At 39.4% G+C, this 22,879-nt stretch overlaps 1 protein-coding gene across 2 annotated transcripts; it reads left to right on the forward strand.

Moving 5' to 3' along the window:
• The first annotated feature begins 2,464 nt into the window (after nt 1-2,464).
• mapre2 (microtubule-associated protein, RP/EB family, member 2) lies at nt 2,465-22,336 on the forward strand. Of its 2 annotated transcripts, none has more exons than XM_005476409.3 (7): nt 2,465-2,612; nt 15,570-15,697; nt 17,016-17,161; nt 17,279-17,495; nt 17,734-17,879; nt 20,616-20,774; nt 20,920-22,336. In XM_005476409.3, the coding sequence occupies exons 2-7, from the start codon at nt 15,577-15,579 to the stop codon at nt 21,016-21,018; spliced, it is 888 nt and encodes a 295-aa protein (XP_005476466.1). In that variant the 5' UTR covers nt 2,465-2,612; nt 15,570-15,576; the 3' UTR covers nt 21,019-22,336. The 2 variants fall into 2 exon arrangements, with proteins under 2 accessions (XP_005476466.1, XP_003437917.1); XM_003437869.4 differs by lacking the exon at nt 2,465-2,612 and adding an exon at nt 11,993-12,670.
• The last annotated feature ends 543 nt before the right edge of the window (nt 22,337-22,879 follow it).

The raw sequence follows: 22,879 nt of genomic DNA on the forward strand, positions 1-22,879 counted from the left end.
CTTTTTGTGCCTCTGGTGAAAAACTAAAGATGCATTAGGGTCCATACGTTTTTGGACAATGATTTTTATTTTTTGTATTTTTGCTTCTGGACACCACCACAGTGGATTTTAATTCAATCAATGAAGATTTTATTTATAGAATAACCTGACAACAGCAGTCGCCGAAAGGTGTTTTATACAGAGAAAACTCCAACAATCAGACAACCTCCCATGAGCAAGCACTTGGCAACAGCGGGAAGGAAAATGTCCCATTTAACAGGAAGAAGCCTCTGGCAGAACCAGTCTTGGGAAGGGTTGGCCATCCGGGTTTGCCAACCGGTTGGGGGTGAGTGGAGGAAGACACTGAAGTGCAAAAGTTTCGCATGAACTGTTAAGGAATTACAGATATTTTTATACAGAGTCATACATTTTCAGAAGTAATGGGACAAAATAACAATTTTAAATATAAGGATTGTTTTTAACACCTGGATGCAAATCCTTTGCAGTCAGTGACTGCCTGAAGATTAGAACCCATGGACATCACCAAATGCTGTGAGATGCTCTGCTAGGCCTTGACTGCAGCCGCCTTCAGTTGCTGCTCATTTGCTTTACTGCATTCAGTAAGTGAAAAGCGTGCTCTGCTGGGTGGAGCTCAGGTGACTGACTTGTCCATTGAAGACTATGCCTTTTATTTACTTTTACTCTTGGGTTGCTTTTATAGTATGCTTTGGGCCATTATCCATCTGTGCTGTTAAGCTCAGTGTAATTGGTTTTGCAGCATTTGATTGAATCAGACCAGGAAGTACAGCCCTGTTAACCTTACAATTCATCCTACTACTTCTATCATCAGTAAATGCTGGTGACCCTGTTCCACTGGCAGCTATACATGCCCATACCATAACACTGCCTCCACCATATTTGATAGATGATGTGGTATGCTCAAGATAATGAACTGTTTTTCAGCTTTAGGCTCTTTTAGATCTTCTATGATAAGTTCTTGAGTGTAACCAGTGGTTTGCACATTGCTGTAAATCATTTGTATTTCCATACTTGAGTGCATCCATTCATTGTGGTCATGCACAATACACCTGCCTCCACCGAGTGTGTTCTTGTCTTGCTTAGGTGTCGTGAAGCTGTTTTTCATGGAAATAATTCTGCCATCATCCCTTTTGGTTGTCTTTGTGTTTTTTGGGACATTTTGGTGTTACTGACAGTCAGTCAGTGCATTCCTTTTTTTTTAGACATGTATCACATTTAGCCATTGCTACAGTTTTTGCCAACTGTGTGAAAGGTTTATTTGAATTCTTCACACAGATATACATAAGGCCCCACCTGGTCATGAAACTGCTTGCTAGTCAGTTGCCTGCAAAATGTTTAAGTACCTCAAATTAAAGCTGAAAGTCTGCACTTTAATCACATTCTGGGTCTTTTAATACACTAGTGTGTACAAGAGAAAAAAATCTAACTGTATATTTAACCTAATCTATGAATTATATATATGAATACTAGATAAGAGGCAATAATATGATTCAGTATTCATATAACATTATTTTCATTATGACAATATGATTACAAGATTATATTGTCACAAAATGATTATATTTATTAATCATTCCATATATGGAATTTAAAAATAATGGGCATAAATACAAAAATGGCTTCAAATGTCTAACTTGCAACCTTTTTCAATAATATCATTTTAATTTTGAACAACAGCTCAGAATATGCAGATACTCAGTTTAAATAATTCAGCCAGTCTTCACATTTCAGATGCTGAAAACAGACAATATATGGAAATTTTGCTTGATTGAACCCCTGTAGTTATTATTTGGAAATTAGTTAATCAACCAAATGCATCCACTGTCTCATAACAGCAGCAACGCCATTTTTTGTATTGCAAAAAAAAAAAAAAAGAAGAGGAAAGAACCCCCCCCCCCATCATTGTATCATTCAGTATGCCTGACTATATACACAAGTTTTTCAAGATTTAGACATAGACATAGACGTTATTAATCCCACACTGGGGACATTAATTTATTACAAGGGTCAGGAAGAAAAATAAATTAGAGTTATATTAGAAAAATAAAAATCGAAAAATAAATAACAAGAATAGTGTACATAGACGCCAAAACACTATGTCATATACAAATTGTCATTATACACAGTAAAACAACAACAACAAAAACACCGAGACGTATGTACATAGCGTGCATTAGGTGTGGTAATGTATACAGATAAATACATCTGTCAGCCAGTATTTATCCTGTGTGGGTGTTCATTCGTATTATTTGACATATTTTACATATTTATTTTATAAACGATGGTGTTCAGCTGAGTGCATCTTCAGATGGACGCTTTGCATTTTCCTGGAGTAAAAGTGAAGTGACACGAGGCGACAGGACAGAAAGCTGTCTGATTGTTCTGAACGATCAACGCATCACAACGCGATTGGTCAATATCATGACAGAGGTCGGCGACGCACCAATCAGCTGAAAGAGCGATGAGACTCTGTCCATTCAGCTCTCCGCTCGCAGTTCACCGTCTTACGAGAATGGGCGTTTGAGGGTGGGGTGACTCAGCCGGAAAACAGCCTTTTTTTTAACACCTTGTAACCTGCGGATCGGAGTTCACTGGTGAGTGAGATTTGCTTTTACTGAAAATTTTCACTGTGGAATTTGAATTGAAACGTGCAACGGCGAAAATCAATGCAGAAATATGAACGTATTTAAGCGGCATTTAAGCGGCGGTCGCTGTTTTGTACCGTGATGTTGCCCGGGGTCAGGACATACGTCGGCTGTCACAGCACTGTCAAAGTAATGGCAGGAGGAAATATTAGCCAACTGTAACTTGACGGTTAGCCGGAGAAGATGTAATACTGTATTTATAAGTCACGTCTACCTTCGTAAAAGTCTGTTTAATAGCATTAGCTTGCTTTTCCAGGCAGTCTGTCGTTTCTAATACAAAGTTGAGTTAGCTTCATTTATGAGACTTAGTGCAGCAGCTAGCTGCTCGGTGGCGGTGGAGGCGCTTAAAAAAATCTCGGAAAAGAGGAGCACTGTTTGGTGTTTTCCCTCATCAGCAACCACAGCTAAAAGAAGGGCAGACGAAAGGAAGAAGGGGTCACCGTAGACGAGTGTCGCCTTTTGTCTTGGGTGCAGATAATGCCCTTTCTAAATGCCAAATGAAAACTTTCTTTCTAAAGTAGTGGGTTAACAGTCTCTCAGGTTTAAGGAAAAGACTGCTCGCAGTCTAACAGGGTTTTTCTCCCTTAATATCATCCTAACCCGTTTTTCTGGAGATCATAACCTCTAACCTCTACAACCTGCAGTTCGTATTAACAGAGGTGCATTTGGGATCCTCTACTAAAGGTTGGTTAGCTCTTAATGGGGAAAGGGCAAGCACAGCTCTGCCTGATGCTTCACAGCCCAGTGTTGACTCATTGCAGGCTAACGTATAACAACACTTACTGTAAGAGCATCATCTTCCAGATGTGGGCTGAGATGCTACCCCACCCTTAGAAAACCCTCAGCAAGCAGGATTCACAGAAAAAACAGCTCTCAACTGGAATACTGCTCCCATACACTTAAAGACTTCTTATGTTTAAAAAAACCCCCAAAAACATAACGTATTTTTCACTTATTGCTCTAAATATGACATACTGAGTAGGAATGTGGGGAAACACAAGGCGAATAGTCTTTTTACTACTAAAAAAAGGCCATATGGATGGTAACAAACTATATCACTCATCGGTAAATCCATTATTTATTCAATTAAATACACAGAAATTCAAAGATTTAGTAGACTATAACATATTTTAAATGATGTACAAAGCATGCAATCCACAATTACAGCTTAATATCCAGAAGCTGTAATGAGGGATAACAAATACAAATGACGATGTATTATGATGATTATCCAGTTTAGTGTGAATATGCTTTAACTACTGAGAGTTCATCTGTAGCTGGATTTGACATGAGCGATTTATTTCTTTTTCTTATTTAGTTCTGATTCTTTTTAAAATGTTCCTTTTTTGCTGATTTTAGGTGTTCCAAAAGTGTTACCGTAAACCTATACCCTTTTGGATTTCTCGTTAATTTCTTGTCATATAAATGAACTGAATAAAGATAAGGAATTTGCAGCCTAAATGCATTTTTACTCAGTCTTACTCAAGTCTGACTCAACTAACATATTATTAGTTTAGTAAAATTTATGAGTTAACTTATAGTTGTACTCATAAAATTACAATTACAATGAATGTTAAATGGTAACCATATTTCCACTCTCAGTATTCCTTGTCTTACCCCATTTAAAACTATATCAAGGGATTATATAAGATTGCTGTTTCTCAAGATTATGTTACATGACATGTAATTTGATTGATGTATATCCTTTCGTTTTAGTGTTAGGGTACATCGATACTAAAAACTATGCTTTAGTTTTTAAAACATGTAATTTTCCTAATCTGTCTTGCATCCACACAGCTTAAAGAGACACTTTTGAAAAAAAGCTTCTGACACACTTTTAATTGGAAAACTCCAGCATTGGATATTTTAGTCCAAACATGCTGATGCTTTTTGTAAAGGGATAACTATGTTCACCCCATGATTGGGTCTTTTAAAATTAAGCCAAAAAAAATCTAGCAAAGCTCACAAACCTTTTATTTCTACCGTCCCTTTGCCATGACTTAATCAAGCAATGTCGCTGTTACTTATCCACAGTTTTGGTCAGAAGTTTACATACACTCATCATGGGCATAAATATAATGGCAATTTGTCGCTTTTAATGATTTCTTTGAACTGTTCTTTTTCCAAGGTCGAATTATTGTACACCATACATCCTAATGACTTAAAAAAAAAAATAGGTGCACAAGTTTGAATTTATTTTAGATTTACTCTAATCCACACAGCCTCAAACATATATATGTACACCCACACTAATGATTTGTTTAAATGTCTCTTAGCAAGTTACATCTAAACCAGATGCTTTTGGTAACCATCAACAACCTTCTGGCATATTTCTAGGTGGATATTTGACCAATCGTCTTGGTAGAATTAGTAGAAATAAATTGGTTGGTTTGTAGAGCCTCCAGTACCACTTGCAAAAAGATTTGAGTGGGTGAATATTTGTGAGGCTGTATATATACTTTTGATCCTGTGTGAATTAGAGAAAATGTGGACTTTACTCTTCCCCGTTCCTGCTCCTTTTTTATTTTTATAACCTACCATACAGTGTTTTAGGCGTTCATGTTAATGGATCTACTCTACGCTTTATTTCAGTCAATAACTATAAGTGTGTTGTTGTTTTTGTTTTTTTAATGTAGCGGTAAGCATCAACTGCCTGCCTCAGATTGCGATGATACTGTACATTTCAAAATGTTGCTCAAATGGCACTCAGACATTTTTGTTCTGCTGTTTCACTCTTTAAAAGAATTTCTGTTCTTTATTTCAATTTCTTTTTGTCAAGTGCAGCATGGAGGAGCATCCCTCTGCAGTTGAAGTACTGTAAGCAGTAATAGACCCAGAGGATGTGTGTGTTTATATTTCACTCTTAGGCCTTTGCAGCCTGACCATATATTTAGAAAAAGCTATGCATGCTCCACCTCTTCAGGCCCTTCAGATTGGGAAGTGATAAATTTATTCCTGTGACAGCCTAGAGTTAACATTAACCCACCCACCTTGCAGTGACACAGTATGGTGGGGATACAGTTTCTGGCCACAGGGATGAGCGCAGAATTTCCTGTTTTCATGCCTTCCCTGAAGTTTGACCATGACATGCTTTCACTGTGTGCTGCTGCCAGACACAAAGCAGGCCTCTGTGCTTGTGTTGTGCCCAGTGTGCTACGGTATGGCTGTCACTTGTCAGTCTGAAAGGGCTTCTAGCATTACCATAGTGGAAAAGTAGCACTGCATGCCTGTGGCTGTCAGTGGAAGTATCTGCAATTCAGTCATCAATGAGATTAGTCTTGGTTATGCCTTGTGTTCAGCTCTGCAGGAATTTGTGTAGACTACTACACAAAGACTACTTTTGACCCAGCAGAGCAGGGGTGTCAAATTCATTTCAGTTTTGCGGCTGCTTGCATTTCAGTTTGCTCTCAAATGGGCTGGGCCCAGTAAAACCAACTACTAGCATTGTGGGCTTAGTTCCTAATATCTGATTTTTTAAAAAAATTCAGTAAATTAACAAATAATGAAGTGCAGCTTCAGTCAGTATGAAAAATAAGAGCAACCTCAGCTTTCCACACTTAGTTTACTGCCATGACATAGTCATGAACTTTTTTGTACTCTTCAATGACTAATTGAAAGTATTGATGACTTCTTTACATTTATTTCACGAATGTGTGCCCTGTGCTGGATGTTTGACACCCTTACAGAAGAAGAACAGGGAATGTCTTTCAGGGTGACCACACAAGCTTTCTAAGTTAAATTAGAGATTAATATTATGCATACTGTTCACTGCCTTGATTTATTTCTGTTACCTCCATGTGAGTGATTCAAATGGAAAAAAATAAGACTCATAGTGTAAATTATGGGAGCAACTTCACAGTTAAATAATATAGGAATCTGCAGCTTCAGATTAAAGCTCTTTTGTATCGGTTTCCAAATGTTGAAGCCATATTATTACTGTTGTAAGTGTACAAAAAGTAATGCATGGAATTTAAATTCACCCCATTAGTACACAACCTAATTTTAAATCAGGGCCTAACCTAAGGCCCTGATTTATACTGATGTGGACATTTGTAAGGGGCTAAAACTGATCACAGAAGGAGAAAACAACATACACCTAAAGCAATAAAACTGTCAGGAGAAACTGCTGTAAGACCTACCTGTCCTGTCCTGTGTTCTGGACCAGAAATGTACACATCCTTCAGCAAGTGACATTTCTGTCATTTGTTTGGGAAGAGTTAGCGGGTGCTTTCCAAGCTAACAAACTGACTGCACCCCCTGGGTTGTACAGTCTTCAATGCCTCAGCTGCTTCTCCAACAGAGATGGAATTTTTTTTTTTTTTTTTTACATATAAACAACTGTATTGGCTGTGTATGTCTGTAAAATACAAACTGGAAAAGTTAATGTCCACAGCCTTCAGCAGATGACATAAAAGAAAAAAGGATGTGAACCACAAACTGAAAACTGATTTGTTTTCTTTTTTGTTTGTTTTGGGTTTTTTTGATTGTATGAAAGTTGTTTGCTAGTGGAGCAAGAAAGATAGGTGTTATATTCAAAAGTGCTTTCAACTGACAATATAACGAAAAGAAGAACTGACGACATTTCAGATGATAGAGAACAGATGACTACTTTCTGCACATGTGTGCACAAGTGTTCTTTTTGAACTTTGGCTTGCCCTTTGGTATCTCTTGGATACAAAAAATGTTAAAATCCATTGTCCTGTATGATTTTATAACTAAGTTAATAAAGCTCTGTATATTCACTGGCCACTTGCACCATGCTAGTACAGAACTGGATCTCCTTTTGCTTCCAAAACTCTCTTAATTGAGTTTGAGCTTTGTGACATGGTATGTTATCCTGTTGGAAGCAGCCATCAGAAGATTGGTACACTGTGGTCATAAAGGGATGGACGGGGTCAGCAGCAGTACTGAGGCAGGCTGTGACATTTAAACAATGCTCAGTTGGTACTCAGGAGCCCAAAGTGTGCCACGACAGTATCCCAAAAACGGGTTGAACCACTGATGCAATGCAGGATGGCTCTATGGTTTTGTTTTTTTTACACCAAACTCTGACCCTACCATCCAAATGTAACAACAGAAATTGAAACTCATCAGACCAGGCAACATTTTTCCAATCTTCTGTTGTCCCATTTTGGTGACTGAATTGTAACCTCAGTTTGCCTTTTTGAGTCTGACCATTCTCCTGTGACCTCTGGCATCAACGAGGCATTTTCAGACAATGAGCTTTTCTTTTTCTGACCATTTATTTAGTCTATAAACTCTAGAGACGGTTATGTGGGATCCCAGTAGATCAGCAGTTTCTGAAATACTCTGACCTGCCTGTCTGGTACCAGCAGCCATATTAAATTCAAAGTTGATTAAATTGCCTTTCCTTCCCATTCTCAACTTTTTGAACTTCAGCAGGTTGCCTTGACCCCGTCTGCATGCCTAAATGCATCGAGCTGCTGCTGTGTAATGATCTGATTAGAAATTTATGTTAAAGAGTAGTAGGTGTACCTAATGTAGTGGCCTGTGAGTGTACATATTGGGCAATTAAAAAAGAAAGTCCTTATATTTATACTGAAAATTGTATCATCGAAAGACAAGAAGTGAATAAAACTGGACTATATATATCGTTTTCCATTTTTAAAACATTCATCTACACAATTAGTGTGAAAATTCATAGATTTATAACTGTGACCTCAACTTTGGCCTGATGGTGGCACCAGAGTTCTATTTAAGAGTTTCAGCTGAGCACAAAGACTGTTGACTGTGAATTGTGAGTATTTGACATTAGTCTCCAAAAGTTGAATCTGTTCATCTGGACGTAGCGTTTTGTGGGAGAAACGTTTCGTCACTCATCCAAGTGACTTCTTCAGTCTCAGCTGACTGCAGGTTTCCCCAAACCTTATAAACAGTACATTTGCATAATGACTGAAACCAGCCCACTGAGGGAACAATGGGCTGTGAGGTCAGTTCCTTAATCATAATTATGCAAATTCCCATGACCATTGATCAACAATCAGTGACCAAAACCCACTGATCAAAGAACACTTTGATTAAGGAACTGACCTCACAGCCCATTGTTCCTTCAGTGGGCTGGTTTCAGTCATTATGCAAATGTACTGTTTATAAGGTTTGGGGAAACCTGCAGTCAGCTGAGACTGAAGAAGTCACTTGGATGAGTGACGAAACGTTTCTCCCACAAAACGCTACGTCCAGATGAACAGATTCAACTTTTGGAGATTTACTTTCCTGGATGATTGAGAATGCATCAAGACGATATTTGACATTAGAAGCAGTATTGTTGATTTTGACAGAAAATTGTTGGCCCCTGTAGCAGAGTGAGTGTTGACTTGAGGATCAAATTCCACTAAATAAGCCCTGCTAATGTTTAACGGAAGTTGCTCCCTTGCATTCCAGGCCAAAAACATGCTGACATGAAAAAGTCCAGTCACCTCAGGTGTGAGTTTACCTTTGGACTGATGATGGTGGTGAATAGATCGTAGGATAGACCTCAAAATCTGTACCTGTATTTCTTGCACCATCATCGTTTAAGTTTATATGTAAACTGTAAAGGCCTGTCCTCAGACTCAAATAGCAATTAGATCCTCTAAATAAAGGAGTGGCAGAGAAAATATAAGAAACAGTAGGAAAGAAATCAAGGCAGTAAAACAGAATAGCAGAAATGCTTCATCTTTGTCCTTTGAACATAGTTTGTGCATAAAATTCCTGCATCTTTGCTTAGCTGTTTTCAGCAGGTAGCCTTTTCATCATCCCTGTTAAGTACCATGATGTGTACTATTGCATTCTTGATTACTAACCATAAAAGGCTGGACTGACTCTGCTATTTTGATATTATCAGATTATTATTGAGCTATTTGCACAAATCATTATTCTTATAGTGTGAAAAAGAAATTCATTTTTAAAATAAATACAAATGAGATATTTGTATTTGTATTAGTTACATTTATTTATTTAATGCTTTTTACAGACATAAAAGTCACAAAGCGCTGTACAACAACTAAAACCACACTAATACCAATAGCGAGTGCCTCACACTTGCGTTTAAATTATATAGAGCTTACTTTTTAGACCTTATTTCTGTGTCCCATTTCACTGTGGTTGCCCAGCAGTGATAAAAGCAACACAAAACAAAGCAGTTTAACACCAACACATTGGTAACACAAACAGAAGAGAGCTTAGCAACCACAGGACTGTTGTTGTGTTTAAACCACAGACCCGTGCATACTGATTTATGATGTTCATGTGGTTTATAATTACATCTATTACACACATTTTTATACATTTTAACGTATGTTACAGCTGAATTATAAACTGATTAATTGGTTTGCTGTTGAACAGAAAATTAATCTGTCAATGTTGAAATTAGGGATGGACCTATCCTCAAATTATGGTTGATGCTGATTTATCAGATTTGTATGTATAGTCTTGTTTGTTACTCATTTCCCCTTTTGTGTCAGGGAAATCAAATCAAAAATAATGCGAAATAACAGTTTTAAAGGCTTTATATCCTTTTTATTACACTGTCTTTAACTACTTAGACAGCTTAAAAATGCTGTGATACAGCTGCCAATGCCAAATGTCATCTTATTTCATTTTAGTAGTCAATAATATCGACTGATATGTTGATGCAAAGCTAGTAAAAGCTAGCAAAAGCTAAAATGGCAAAAGGAATGCTGTTTCCAAGTAGACATTAGAATATACTGCTGTTTGTCTTAGATTTAAAGACACCACTTGCATTTTGGGTAATGGTTATGATGCACTGATATATGAAGGCCAGTATTTGTCCTAGTGGTTTGTATCAGCATATCAATGATCGAGGCGGTCGGTTTATATTTTGTGTCACATCACTTTTTGATGGGTCAATGATTAAAAAAATGTACTAAAGAGCTAGAAAAGTATAAAACTACCTTTTTACTTTTTTAATAAGGCCTCAGAGCAAAGTTCCTGGTTCAAACCCACTGGTTGGGGTCTCTCTGGAGTTTCCCCAGTGCTTCCAAACACATGCATGTTAGGCTAATTAGTTTAGGGGAGCTAATGATTTTAAAATGTCCGTAGCTGTAGATACAACGATGAACAATTGCCTGTCTGTGTATGTATGTGTACCCTGGCTTTCACTGTATGACCACTAGGGTAGACTCCAACCCCCCTGTGACCCCAAATTCGGTTAGCGGTTTAGAACATGGATGGATTGCTTTCTTTCTCTGGAACAAAGGGGAAATGACTATCGTCAATAGCATCATTTTGATTTTCACATTAGCTTCACAATTGGTACATCCCAAATATCGGGGGGGGGGGTTGTTGTTTGTTTTTGTTTTTTTACTGATTGGACATTTTGTGATTAAAAAATAGATTCCTCGGATCATTTAAAAAGTAAAATAAAATGTACTGGTGATGATGCTGAGTAATTGATGTTGATTAGATCGATAGTTTGCATACACGCATCATGGTCATGAGGGTTATGCTAATTTGTAGCTTTTAAAGATTCATTTGAGCTGTTCTTTTTCCAGGGTGGAATTGTTGTAAACCATAAATCTTTAATGACTTTTAAAAAACTAAATTTTGTGAACAGGTTTGAACTTATTTTGGATTCACTCTAATCCGCACACCCTCAAAAATATTCATACACCCCCCACTAAAATTTGGTTATATGTCTCTTAGCAAGTTGCTCTTCAACCAGATGCTTTTGGTAGTCATCAACAAACTTCTGACATAACTCTGGCTGGATATTTGAACACTTCTTGCCAGAATTGGTAGAGTTGTTGGTTTCATGGCACAGACCCAACTTTAAGCGTAGTCCATAAATTTTCAATGGGAGGTTTGGGTTTTGGAAGTCTATTCGAGTCTATTTCAGGTGAAGTTGTACAATTTGGAGGTAGTCTTCCTTCATTATTCTGTCCACTTTGTGCAATATACCAGTACCTCTAGAGATGATGCCCCAGAACATAATGCTACCACTACCATATTTAAAAAAAAAATGTATGCTGTACAATATTTCCACCCTGGAAAAAGAACAACTCAAAGAAATCATTAAAAGTTAACCTGATATTCATGCCCATGATGAGCGTGTGTAAACTTCTGATTGAAATTCAAGAGGTTTTGGTGTTCCAATAAAGTAAAATCCCCAGGAATGTTTATTGGGGTTTAATCAACTCAAAAAATGGTCAAAAACTGACAGGAAATGCATACACTTCTGTTAGTAAGGTAACAGACTCTTTGCTTTAACTGTATGCGCACAGTCCTCCTTCTCCACGGGCCCATTTTCAGCCAACAAAACAACCTCTGATTTTCATGGACATAATTTAATTGATTCAATCATGTGGTTAGTAATCAAAACAGCATTTTATCACACACCATGAATGGACATGATTTCATCACCACCACTGGGTATCGTTTGCGTACATCTGCTTTAATACCACTCAGCTATCTGATGATCTAAATCAAGGTGAAGTGGGTGTGCTGCGTCTTCCCTTTAATCCCATCTCTTCTTTTTAGCTGATTGGTTGTCGCCTCTGAGGTTTTTTTTGTTTTTTTCTTCTTTTAATAAATGGCCTCGCCGCACCTCAAAAAGCGACGAGCATCACACATCGATCTGACCTCCCCGGCGATACTTTTCAGCACTCAAGTAATCAATGAAATTTTGGTGTACTGAAATAGCCCACCATAGGGAAAACAGGCAGCCAACCCCGCGAGTCACGTGGTACAGGGAGCAGCAACGTCATTAGGGCAGAGATTTGTGAGGAATAAGCAGACAGAAGGAGAGAGAGCCCCGGAGGTGCGGCACTTTCTTAGCATTTTGCATCGTTCCTCTTGCTTTTTTTTCCTCTTCCCCCCTCGGCCAGAGAGAGAACAGAGTTTCTGTTCAACATTTTAGAGACCCAAATGCCCGGTCCCACCCAAGCCCTTTCCCCAAATGGAGAGAATAACAACGACATCGTCCAGGACAACGGAACCAACATCATTCCTTACAGGAAAAATACAGTGCGAGGAGAGCGCGCCTACAGGTAAACCAGTGAAATGTCGCATTTGGTTTGATGTCAGGAAAAGAAAATCACACCGCTGCAGACCAAAAAAAAAAAAAAACCCGCAATCCGGCCTCCTCCTCTTCTTCGGCGTTTTCCTCCCTGCACCCATCCGCTTTTTCCCCCCCACTCACCAATCACACTCCCCTGTCATGTTAGCCCTCTGTGCCCGACACTGTGGCGTAAATCGCTCTTAAGTTAGCTTAAACCCTCCCCCTGCTTCTCCAGTAGCACCCAAGCCACTGCTGGGACTAGCATGTAACGCTGTCAACTGTTTTATTGTATTTGGTGGTGCGCAATGGCACAGACCCGTTTTTTGGAGGAGTGGGTCCAGCTTGTCAGATGACAGGACTACACAGACAGCTCCTCCTGTTCCTTCTGCTGCTGCTGCTGCTAGAATATTCCCATCGTGACTTGACACTCCGCAGCTACTGAATCCCCCCCACTGTCGCCATTAATATGTGGGTGATGTTGTACTGTGGGTGTCTGTAAGAGGGGGACCCTCTACTAAGACTTGCCGCACAAGCCCGGTTTCTTCTTATTGAATTGAAGCATCAAGCCCAGCCCTGGTGTCGGCAGGCTATCCCTGCAAGGCTAACAAAGCATGCTAAGCGGCGCATACATCCGCTTTGTTGACATGGAGAGGGGCTGGCCCAGTTTCCTTCCTAGAGCCGAGGCTCTGCTGCTGCTGCAGTAGTCTGATAACCCAACTTTAACGCTGAATGGTTGTGGTTATTATTATGCTGCATATCCTGGTGTCTGTTTGAGGGGGATGATTTGGCACCATATTATGGCGTTTATAAAACCACCAGATGGGTGTTTCTTTTAATGCAGCTGTTCCTGTCTGTGAAATGTTGTAAAAATTAGAATCAGTATTGAGATCAGCTCGATTTCTTGCATTCGGGACTGTAGACCTGCGCACAGTCTTTGGAGAACTGAGATTGTGGGTTTTAGAGAAGGCCTCAAGGCAAAAACAGCAGTCAGTGAGAAAATAAATGCTTTATCTTGCTTTCGTTGCTGTTGGAAGCCAATATTGTAGTTGAATTTAGTTTTTTTTTGTTTTTTTTTATTCATTGCACAGCTTTGCTCCTTGCACAGGAAGATTATAAAGCTGCATTAATATGTGCAATGACATATTTGCATGTTTATATATTGCTGATTGTGTTTTAAAGAGCTCATTTCCATTATTATGATGCTCTGTTGCAATTCTCTGAATGATCATTTTGTCATATTTCAGATATTCTCAGGTGGGATGTCTACTCATGTGCAGACTTTCCTTCCAGTGTCTCACGCTAAGAGTTAACAAATGAATTAGGACGAAATGACTGTTTTGTTGACTTCTTTTAAATGTGTAGCTTAAGGGTTAAAGTTTGAGTTTACTGATGTATCTTTGGCACATTGCATGCTTCAGTATGCAGGCCTGAATGCATACTGCAAGTAGAGCAGGTGCCCTGAGGCCTCCAAAGTCACAGTTTTGCAATCAGATCAAATCTAATCAGGCTTTGCAACAGCTTCTATCTGCTCCGCTGTGCAGGAAAAGTCCAATTAAAATATCCCTTTTTCATCCTGCAATGTATTATAAGTATCTACAGGAGATCATCACCTCACTCAGTCATTCATTTGGTTAAAAAAACCCCAAAACTGCTCAGATATTTTAAGGAGCTTGGAAATAAAGGGACTGGACTTCTTAAAGACATTTCACCTCTCATCCGAGAAGCCTTTTCAGTTCTAAAACCAAAAGGTGGAGAGTCCCTGCTCAGATATGACGGTTTCTTAAAGTGTAAAGCAAAGAAATGTTTATGCTGAGATAATTGAATCTGCTTTGAGTTTGCAGACAAAGTTACCCCCACAAACCCAGGGTAATTTCTTGAATTTATTGCTGTGCTTTTGTCCCGTGTTCCACCGCTGTGTGGGTATTTTAATGTGACTTAACTTGTTAAGCAGATAGTCTTGCATACAGAGATCATTTTGCCCAAGATAACATTGATTCATGCCAGATTTCATTCTCCAAGCCCAAACTTGTATTTCCAAAATCAAACTGTGATCTTATCTGCCCCTCTACTGCTTTGTGTTATAGTTTGCCTGACAGTCTTTGACAGACTCTTAGAGAGGGCTCTGGACTCTGTGTGTCACACCTGAGGACGATAATGTGGACATTAGTACTGTTGACATGTAGCAGCCGGGGGTCGGGTGGCATTGGGGGGGGTTCAGAGTATGTTTTATGCTGCTGGGCTTCTTTGCGGGTCAGTCTGGGCATGTGGAGAAATGCTAAAGATCATCTCATGTGCTATGTCTAGATGCAGCCTCACTGTTGTGGCTGAAGATTTTATTTAAGAGATTATAAAATTCAGTGTAGTTTAACTGATTGGACTAAACATGACCAAAGCAGTTAGAATTTGTTTGGCCAGTGGTTGTCTAATTAAACTGTCCAACAGCTCTTTTTTTTGTGGCCTGTTTTAGATTTTAAAGTTTTGAGACATTATTTAAATGTATTTGATATTCATGTGAAAAGGAAATGTGATTTAGATATTCTCTTTGTGTTTTGAAATAATTTAAGCTGGGTCGTGTTATTGTATATTGAATAGTCAACTGAATTTGCATTAGTATAAACAGTTTATTGATGTTTTTTTGTGTATTACTAATTCTTATTTCACTTTCCTAGGGACTGCAGATAGCTGAGTCTCTGAGGAGACTTTTTTTTTTTAATACATCGTTTCGCAGTAAATAGCAGCTTCTTGTCACCATGTCTTAAAATCTTAACCTATTTGAAAAGTTGTCCCATTTTTGAAGACCAACAAACTGACTTGAGACAGAAAGAAATAGGACATCTATCACAGCAGCCTAGCTTTTGTTTTTCAGTGTTGTTTCCTTTCTATTGCAGTTGGGGGATGGCGGTCAACGTATATTCTACCTCAATAACCCAGGAGACTATGAGCAGGCATGACATTACTGCCTGGGTTAACGATATCCTCTGCCTAAACTACACGAAAGTGGAGCAGCTCTCCTCAGGTGAGAACAGACGGAGCTTTAAAAAGAAAGACAAAAAACTGCTCTTCTCTCTCGCTTCAGCTCATCCTCTTCCTTCCTCCTCCTGTGCCCGAGTCACTGTCTGAAATGGGGGGGCGTGTTTTTAGTGGTTGGTCTTCGCCTGAATAGCTTTCGGTGTAAGCTGGCGGTTAAAGCAACCTGTGGAAACATGTTCACCTCTCCCTGGAAGAGAGTTGTCTATAAATAAACTCGCAGCCCTGCCGTGTGCTCTCCTGCTGTGACCAAGTAATCCAATTTCAATCACCCTCTGCCTACACAAACACATGCACACCCACCCCCCTTTTCTCAGGGTGTGGTTTGGTTTAGATGGTTTCTCATGAGCTCCCTGGTTGGGTTCATGTGAGCTTTACCTAAGGTTGAGCTGGTGTCCTCTTTTCAAATGGATCGCTGAGCTTCAGTTAATGTGAGCCAAGTTAACGTGAAAGCTCATTAATATTTGTCTTTTTAAAGAAATGAGGTCAATGATCTGGACATGAAAAGCCTCACATGTGCAAAGGCAGGCATTAAAAATAAATCGTAGACTGTGTGCAATAACATAAGATGTACTTTATTTATCTCCAAACTTTGTGAATGCTTTTGTTACAGCAGCTAAAATTTAAGATTAAACATTGCCTTTAACAAAATAGGTTTATAGTATATAGATCAATAAGATAAAATGCGTTGTGACAAAACCGGTCATTCAGGAGGGAATCTGAGTACAGCTGCTACTCCTCTGACCAAGTTGAGGTGGTTCACCTAGGATGACTCCTAGGGGAAGTGTTTTGTACATATCTTGCTAGCAGGACGGACCCAGGACACGCTGGAAAGATTAAATAATAAGTAGTAACATAATACAACAAAGTAAAATATCTCAAATTTAACCAAGAAAAGAAAAAAAAAAGCTGGCTAAACGTAGTAACAACACAGTAAATATCAAATCACATTCAACTGACTCAGTATAACAGTGCAGTGCAATAAAGTTGCTTATTGTACACAGTTTTAAGTGTTGTGACTGCAGAGTTTATTTAAGCTGTTAACATGGGAGAACAGATGATTCCCTCCCCGACAGACGTGTGTATTTTAAAGAGTTATTGCACAAGTAGAAAAGATTTCCTGTAACTGTGGCAGCACAATCAGTCTGTTAGAGAGTAAGTGCTGCAGAGGGTGGTCAGGGTTATTCACGATATGTTTTTTCAGTGTTCTGCTCTCCATGATGGCTTCAAATGGGGCATTTGAAGCCCCCCCCTTATATAATTATTCTCGTGGTGCTTAACTATTTTTATTATTATTAATTCTTTAGGAGCTGCTTATTGCCAGTTCATGGATCTGCTCTTCCCTGGCTGCATCAGTCTTAAGAAGGTCAAGTTTCAAGCTAAGCTAGAACACGAGTACATTCACAATTTCAAACTGCTGCAGGCATCCTTCAAAAGGATGAACGTGGACAAGGTGAGTGTCCTGAATATCTTTGACCTTTTTTTTTTTTTTTTTTTTTTTTTTTTTTTTTTTTTTTTTTTACCTCGCTTTACTGTTTGGGGGTTTTAACAGAGTCTTTTTTTTGTTCAGATTATTCCTGTGGAGAAACTGGTCAAAGGCAGATTTCAGGACAATCTTGATTTCATCCAGTGGTTTAAGAAATTCTTTGACGCCAATTACGACGGCAAAGATTACGACCCAGTTGCAGCCAGGCAGGGTCAGGATGCCATCCCCCCGCCTGATCCCGGTGAGCAAATCTTCAACCTGCCAAAGAAGTCTCACCATGCAGCCAGTTCTCCTACCGCAGGTAAGATTCAACTGATGAATAAAACAAAATGAAGGTTATAAATTATGCATGTATGCTTACTTTTATCTGCACATTATTTTTGACACCTTTGCACTAAATATATATGGTATCACATGGCTAGACTGTTACTTTTCCTGCTCATGTATCACCTCCTGTGATTATCGGGTCTGATTTGTCAAGATTACACTCAGATATGGTGACAAGCGAACCTTTATTCATAAATATTTCTTCGCTGCAGGAGCATCTAGGTCAACCTCTACTACTCCTAAGTCTTCAACGCCAACATCCAGACCCTCGTCCGCCAAAAAGATCCCCGCATCCGTGTCAACTCCTGCCAAAGGAGAGAAAGAACTGGAAGCACAAGTCACACATCTTACTGAGCAGGTACGTCTGTGTAAAGCTCAATTGTGAGCTTTTCCACGTGGCTTGCATGCCTCCTTCTAGCACAATCTGTGGTCACAGCTGAACTGTAGTGGAGGCCTCTGTGAGTGTATATATACCCACGCCCCATATTTGAATTATGCTTACAAAGGCTGATTCAGTGAACAGAAAAAGCAGCAGTGGAATGTAAATGTATCAAAATGTGTCCAGATGTGCTTTGTTCCCAAGTATTTTTTTGTTAATGCTTAAATTTATGCCAAATTGGTGTGTGTGTGGATGTGATCTAATGCAAGGGTGTTAAAGTTTTTTGTTGTTGTTGTTGTTGTTGTTGTTTTTTTAAACCTTTCAGCTGTAAAGGGCTGATGGGGTATTGTCATAGCCCTAAGAGAATGAGGCAATGTAGGATTTTGAACATGATACCTATTAAAAATCTTGGATGAGTTTGAATCTCAGTGACCTCACCCTCAAGGTAAAGGTCAGAAGTCAAGTTTTCTGAAAATCTTTTGAATGCAATATCTAAATAGGAAGTCACCTAGCATTTTTAAAATTGTTACTCAATGTTATTGTGACTCAAATAACTGGATCCTAATTTATTAACATCATAGAATGATAGACTGTAGAATTTATTCTATGTTTATCTAAGGGCCAGTTCATGCTCACTGTTCTCACCAGATGACAGAAGTGACATCACTTGCACTAAGGCAAGCCGTGCTTTGGCGTTTGTTTGGGGTTTTTTTGTTTCTGTTTGGTTGGTTGGGTTTTTTTCGGCCAGCCGTGCACCTTTTCAGTTTACGTAGCTTTGGATGTTTGCCATTGCAGCCTGAGCTATTTAAAAAATTGACAAGCTTGAGGCAAGGCTGTCTATATGGGCATATATGTGACACGTGGATGCAGGAGCACAGGGATTCCCATATGGTACAGAACTCATGTAAAGAGATTTCTGCAGCAGTGCTGGAGAAGATCGCAAAGAGACAAAAGCGCCACAGTGACGAGTAGAAATGGACGTAGCTGTGAAATATCCGCACATCGGTGTGAGAAGTGACCAATGCGGCGAACATAAATATGGTTTAAGACTCTGTCTCTGTCAGGTTGTCAGCCAGCTCCCCTGCACTGAATCTTCTCCCATATATTACTGCGGTGATCACTGTGTAAATCAGTCTGCATGAAGCTGCAGAGACACAAAACCACTAATCAATGTGAGTATTTGTTGTGTCGTAATCAGTTGCACTAATGGAAAAGTGCCCGTCACAGTTGGCATCGTGTTGGAGTTGATGTGAAACTGAGTCTGAATTTACTATGTATATATTTTTGAATGGAACTAAATTTGAAAGACGGAGTCATTTCATGTTGAAGTATAGTCGTTAAGTGCAGGAGTTTTGACACATTTTTCACTCCAAATTGCCCAAATTTGTATTACTGGGTCTAATATCACAGATTGGTAAGTAAACTGTCTTACCTCTTTGATAAGATACAGTTTTATCTTCAGTTGTCTGCATGTTGTCCCTCCAGGCTTTTAACCGTTTGGTCGTGGTTGTGGTCCAATGTAAAATTGGTTGGTTGGCCCACACTGAATCAGGTTGGTAATCAGTGTGGGCGAATGACAGAATAAAATTGCTGTTTTCTAGCTTCCTGGCATGGTCCTCACTGACACTGATTCGTGTTCCTCGGTCCACTGGATTAAAATGGAGGGTCGTCTCTTCATTTACTCGTTGCCATGGTGAATCTTGGTATTGGAGCTCCATTGATGATGGCTTTTCTTCTGCTTTACATAGACTGAGAGAGAACATACTCTTATTAATGGAAATCAATTGAATTGACTCAGTTAATAACTAATAGCTGTGATCAACTTTTGTGGCACTCAAAACTCAAACTGAGTTTGTTAAACCGAATTTCTGGAACATGGCCAGAGTCGCCCCCTGCTGGCAATAACAAAGGGTGCAGGTTTAAGGCACTTGTACATTTCACTTTTCAGACCTGGAGCTACATCAGTCTTTTATATAAATCCACTTCTCACTCTGTGGCTAGACTAATGGTTCCTTAGAAAGCTGGTATAGCAATAGGCTGTGATTAATGTTACACTTGACACTTCATATTTGCAGATTCAAAGTACTATAGATTTAAAATCTTAGCAGACATTCAACTTGTTTCCAAAAATTAAAAATAGCACTGAGGCATTTTAAAGGCACTGTATGTGGTTGGGTTAAAAAAAAAAAAAAGTGCATACAAAGCTGCTAAATGCTGTGTGTATATTGTGTAGTTGTTCCACTCTGAGATCCAAAATGTTGCTGGCTGCATTAAATTTGGTACAGTACATGTCAGATTCAAGCCAAGGATTAAACTAAGAAGAAGCAGGCTTGGAGCTCTTGTGCAGTGACCACAAGCCAGAAAATGCTGCCAGGCAGCATTTGATTTATTTTATTTTTTTAATTTTTTTTATATGTACATTTGTTAAGCAGCAACTGGTGAATAGAAGACAAAGGCTTAACTGATCAGTAGATCCTTTACTGATATAATGATTGCATTCAGTCATTCAGAGCTGCTCTAGTGCTCGAATCACGTGTAACTGAAGACAACTTGTATCAGTTAAACAGTTTATCTTGAGTCGCTTTCTTAGAAAGAATCATTCGGATCAGTTTTAATCAGCTTTGTGTTGCTCCTCTGCTTATCTATTTACTTTGGGAGTCTAACCAAAGTTCGGAGTTTGTGTGTTTTGAAATGCTTTAACATTTATTTTTGCAGGTGAACACACTAAAATTGGCACTGGAAGGAGTGGAGAAGGAGCGGGACTACTACTTCAGCAAGCTGCGAGAGGTGGAGCTGCTCTGTCAGGAACAGGGGGAGGAAAACGCCCCGTTTGTCGATCGGCTAATGGAGATCCTGTACGCCTCCGATGAGCAGGTCAGTCCGGGCCTTTAGATTGATCCGAGCAGGATTCAGGGCTCCTCGTGCTCATTCTTTGTTGAGGAAATCATGTGGATTCAATTCAGTGTTTCTGTGCAGTCACATGCGCTTGCCTCAACTCTCTCTCTCTTTTCTTTTTTAGGAACGAGGGGAGCTAGCTGAGGGCGACGGACAGGAAGTGGACCAGCAAGCCCACGAGGAGGTGCCAGACGATCAGCAGGAGGAGCAGGATGAATACTGACTGCCATCATCCTTCACCGCAGTTACACCCCACTCTCTCTTTATTTTTTTAATTTAATTTTTTTTTTTTGACTATGTGAGAACTGTTAAAGGAATTTTTCCTCATTTTTATTTTTCATCCTCTCCAAGACTGAGCACATGAAGAAGCCTCCTGAATAGAAGCACCATCACAGGTTTTTGTTTGGTTTTTTTTGTACCCCTCTGCTCACTGTTCAATGTTTCTTGTGACTTTTGGTGAACTGCTGTGGCGGGTTTGTGGCGATAACCTCCACCAGCGGACAAGCTCAGACCATCAGAGGACTGTGTGGGCGCAAAGAATTCAAATCCTGCAGTAGATGTGATGAAATGCTGAAGTTTAGACAGGTAACCCCTACCTGTCAGTGCAAGTGTTAGACTCCCTGCTATTTTATTTTGTTTCTTTTTTTTTCATATCAACAATATTAATCATAAGAATGCAATAAGCAAAGCCCTGGAAGGGCTCGTAGTAGCTCTTATTTAACCTCCTTCCATATGTTGCACTGACATTTGACTTCGTATTGGACAATCTGTCCATAGACCCTCACCGTATTTATTATTGTTGTTGTTATTAAGCCTTAGGAATAGTGCAAGGATCTGAATTGCATCCTTGTGAAGGAGGATAATAAAATGTAGTTAAATCCCAACTGTATGACTGTGTCACAGCTGTCATTACAAATGACAAGATTTCAGATAATCAGTGTGCTCGGCTTAGAGTTTGTTCCCACCACACAAGGTGGTTTTAGTGATAGAGATTTAAACCGTAAACATAGGGAAGGAAGAAACATCATTGTGGAGTAGTCTTATTATGAAGCAGCAGTTTTAAGTTGTAAACCTCCGCTGGAACTGTTGGGATATTTTTTATTATTATTATTTTTAATCACAGGTCTTAGGGAGATGTCAGTTCACTGAGCAATTTGTTACACTATATTCCAGTAAGTACATTGTATACCCTTTCTTAATATTGCATTTACTAATATTGAACTGGGCAGTGCACCACGATGCTTTAGTCATATATTATTGTGTAAATGAAAAAGAATGTAAACATGTACTGTCAATAATTAATGAATGGTAAATGTTTTGTTTTCTTTTTTTATGTCCCACTCATTATGCATTCCCCGACAAAAAATCGTGTTGCATGTTTGCATTTTATTTGTGAATAACTTGACCTGCTTTTTACATATTTAATAAAAAAAAAAAAAAAACATGTTAAGTGAGCTTTTGTATGTTTAACCTGCTCTTTGAAAGATGTTGAGATTCGAATGGATTTGCTGTAATAAAAATCACCTTTTGAGTCCACGGGAGGTTGTTGTCCGTCCATCCATTTTCTTCCAGTTACTCGGGCCGGGTCGCAGGGCAGCCGTCTAAGCAAAGAAGCCCTGGCCTCCCTCTCCCCAGCCACATCTTCTGGCTTATACAGGGAAACACCGAGGCATTCCTAGGCCACCCAAGAGATGTAATCTTTCCAGTGTGTCCTAGGTCTGCCCCGGGGCCTCCTTCCAAAATCACCACCTTATTTTGGTGGTATTTGTTTGTCCCAGTTGTCTTAGAGGCAACGTTGTCATGGGGTCTTTTGTTGCTCCCTGGTAGTGTCTCCCAAGGTCACCTGGTCCTGGGTGGGGGCCAGATGAAGACCGATTCAGTCCCATGAAATAAAAAGAAACCAAATCAAAGGACTAGTCTACCCTGGCTGGGACAGTGTTACCCTACTCTGGAGCCAGTCCTGGGGGAGGGAGCTTAAAGGAGAGTGAAGAGATTACATGTGTCCACTGTCATGTAGCTCCACCGCCTGCAGGAGGTGCCGTAGGGGTCAGTTAAGTAAAATGTACTCAATCCTACTCACTATG

The sequence above is a fragment of the Oreochromis niloticus genome, linkage group LG18, assembly GCF_001858045.2.
Source record: "Oreochromis niloticus isolate F11D_XX linkage group LG18, O_niloticus_UMD_NMBU, whole genome shotgun sequence".
In the NCBI taxonomy this organism is placed as follows: domain Eukaryota; kingdom Metazoa; phylum Chordata; class Actinopteri; order Cichliformes; family Cichlidae; genus Oreochromis; species Oreochromis niloticus.

Coding starts and splice junctions, on each gene's coding strand:
- mapre2 (XM_003437869.4), top strand. CDS start 12,549: ATGCCCGGTCCCACCCAAGCCCTTTCCCCAAATGGAGAGAATAACAAC. Junction 17,496..17,733: donor AGCCAGTTCTCCTACCGCAG/GTAAGATTCAAC, acceptor TCTTCGCTGCAG/GAGCATCTAGGTCAACCTCT. Junction 17,880..20,615: donor TCACACATCTTACTGAGCAG/GTACGTCTGTGT, acceptor TTATTTTTGCAG/GTGAACACACTAAAATTGGC.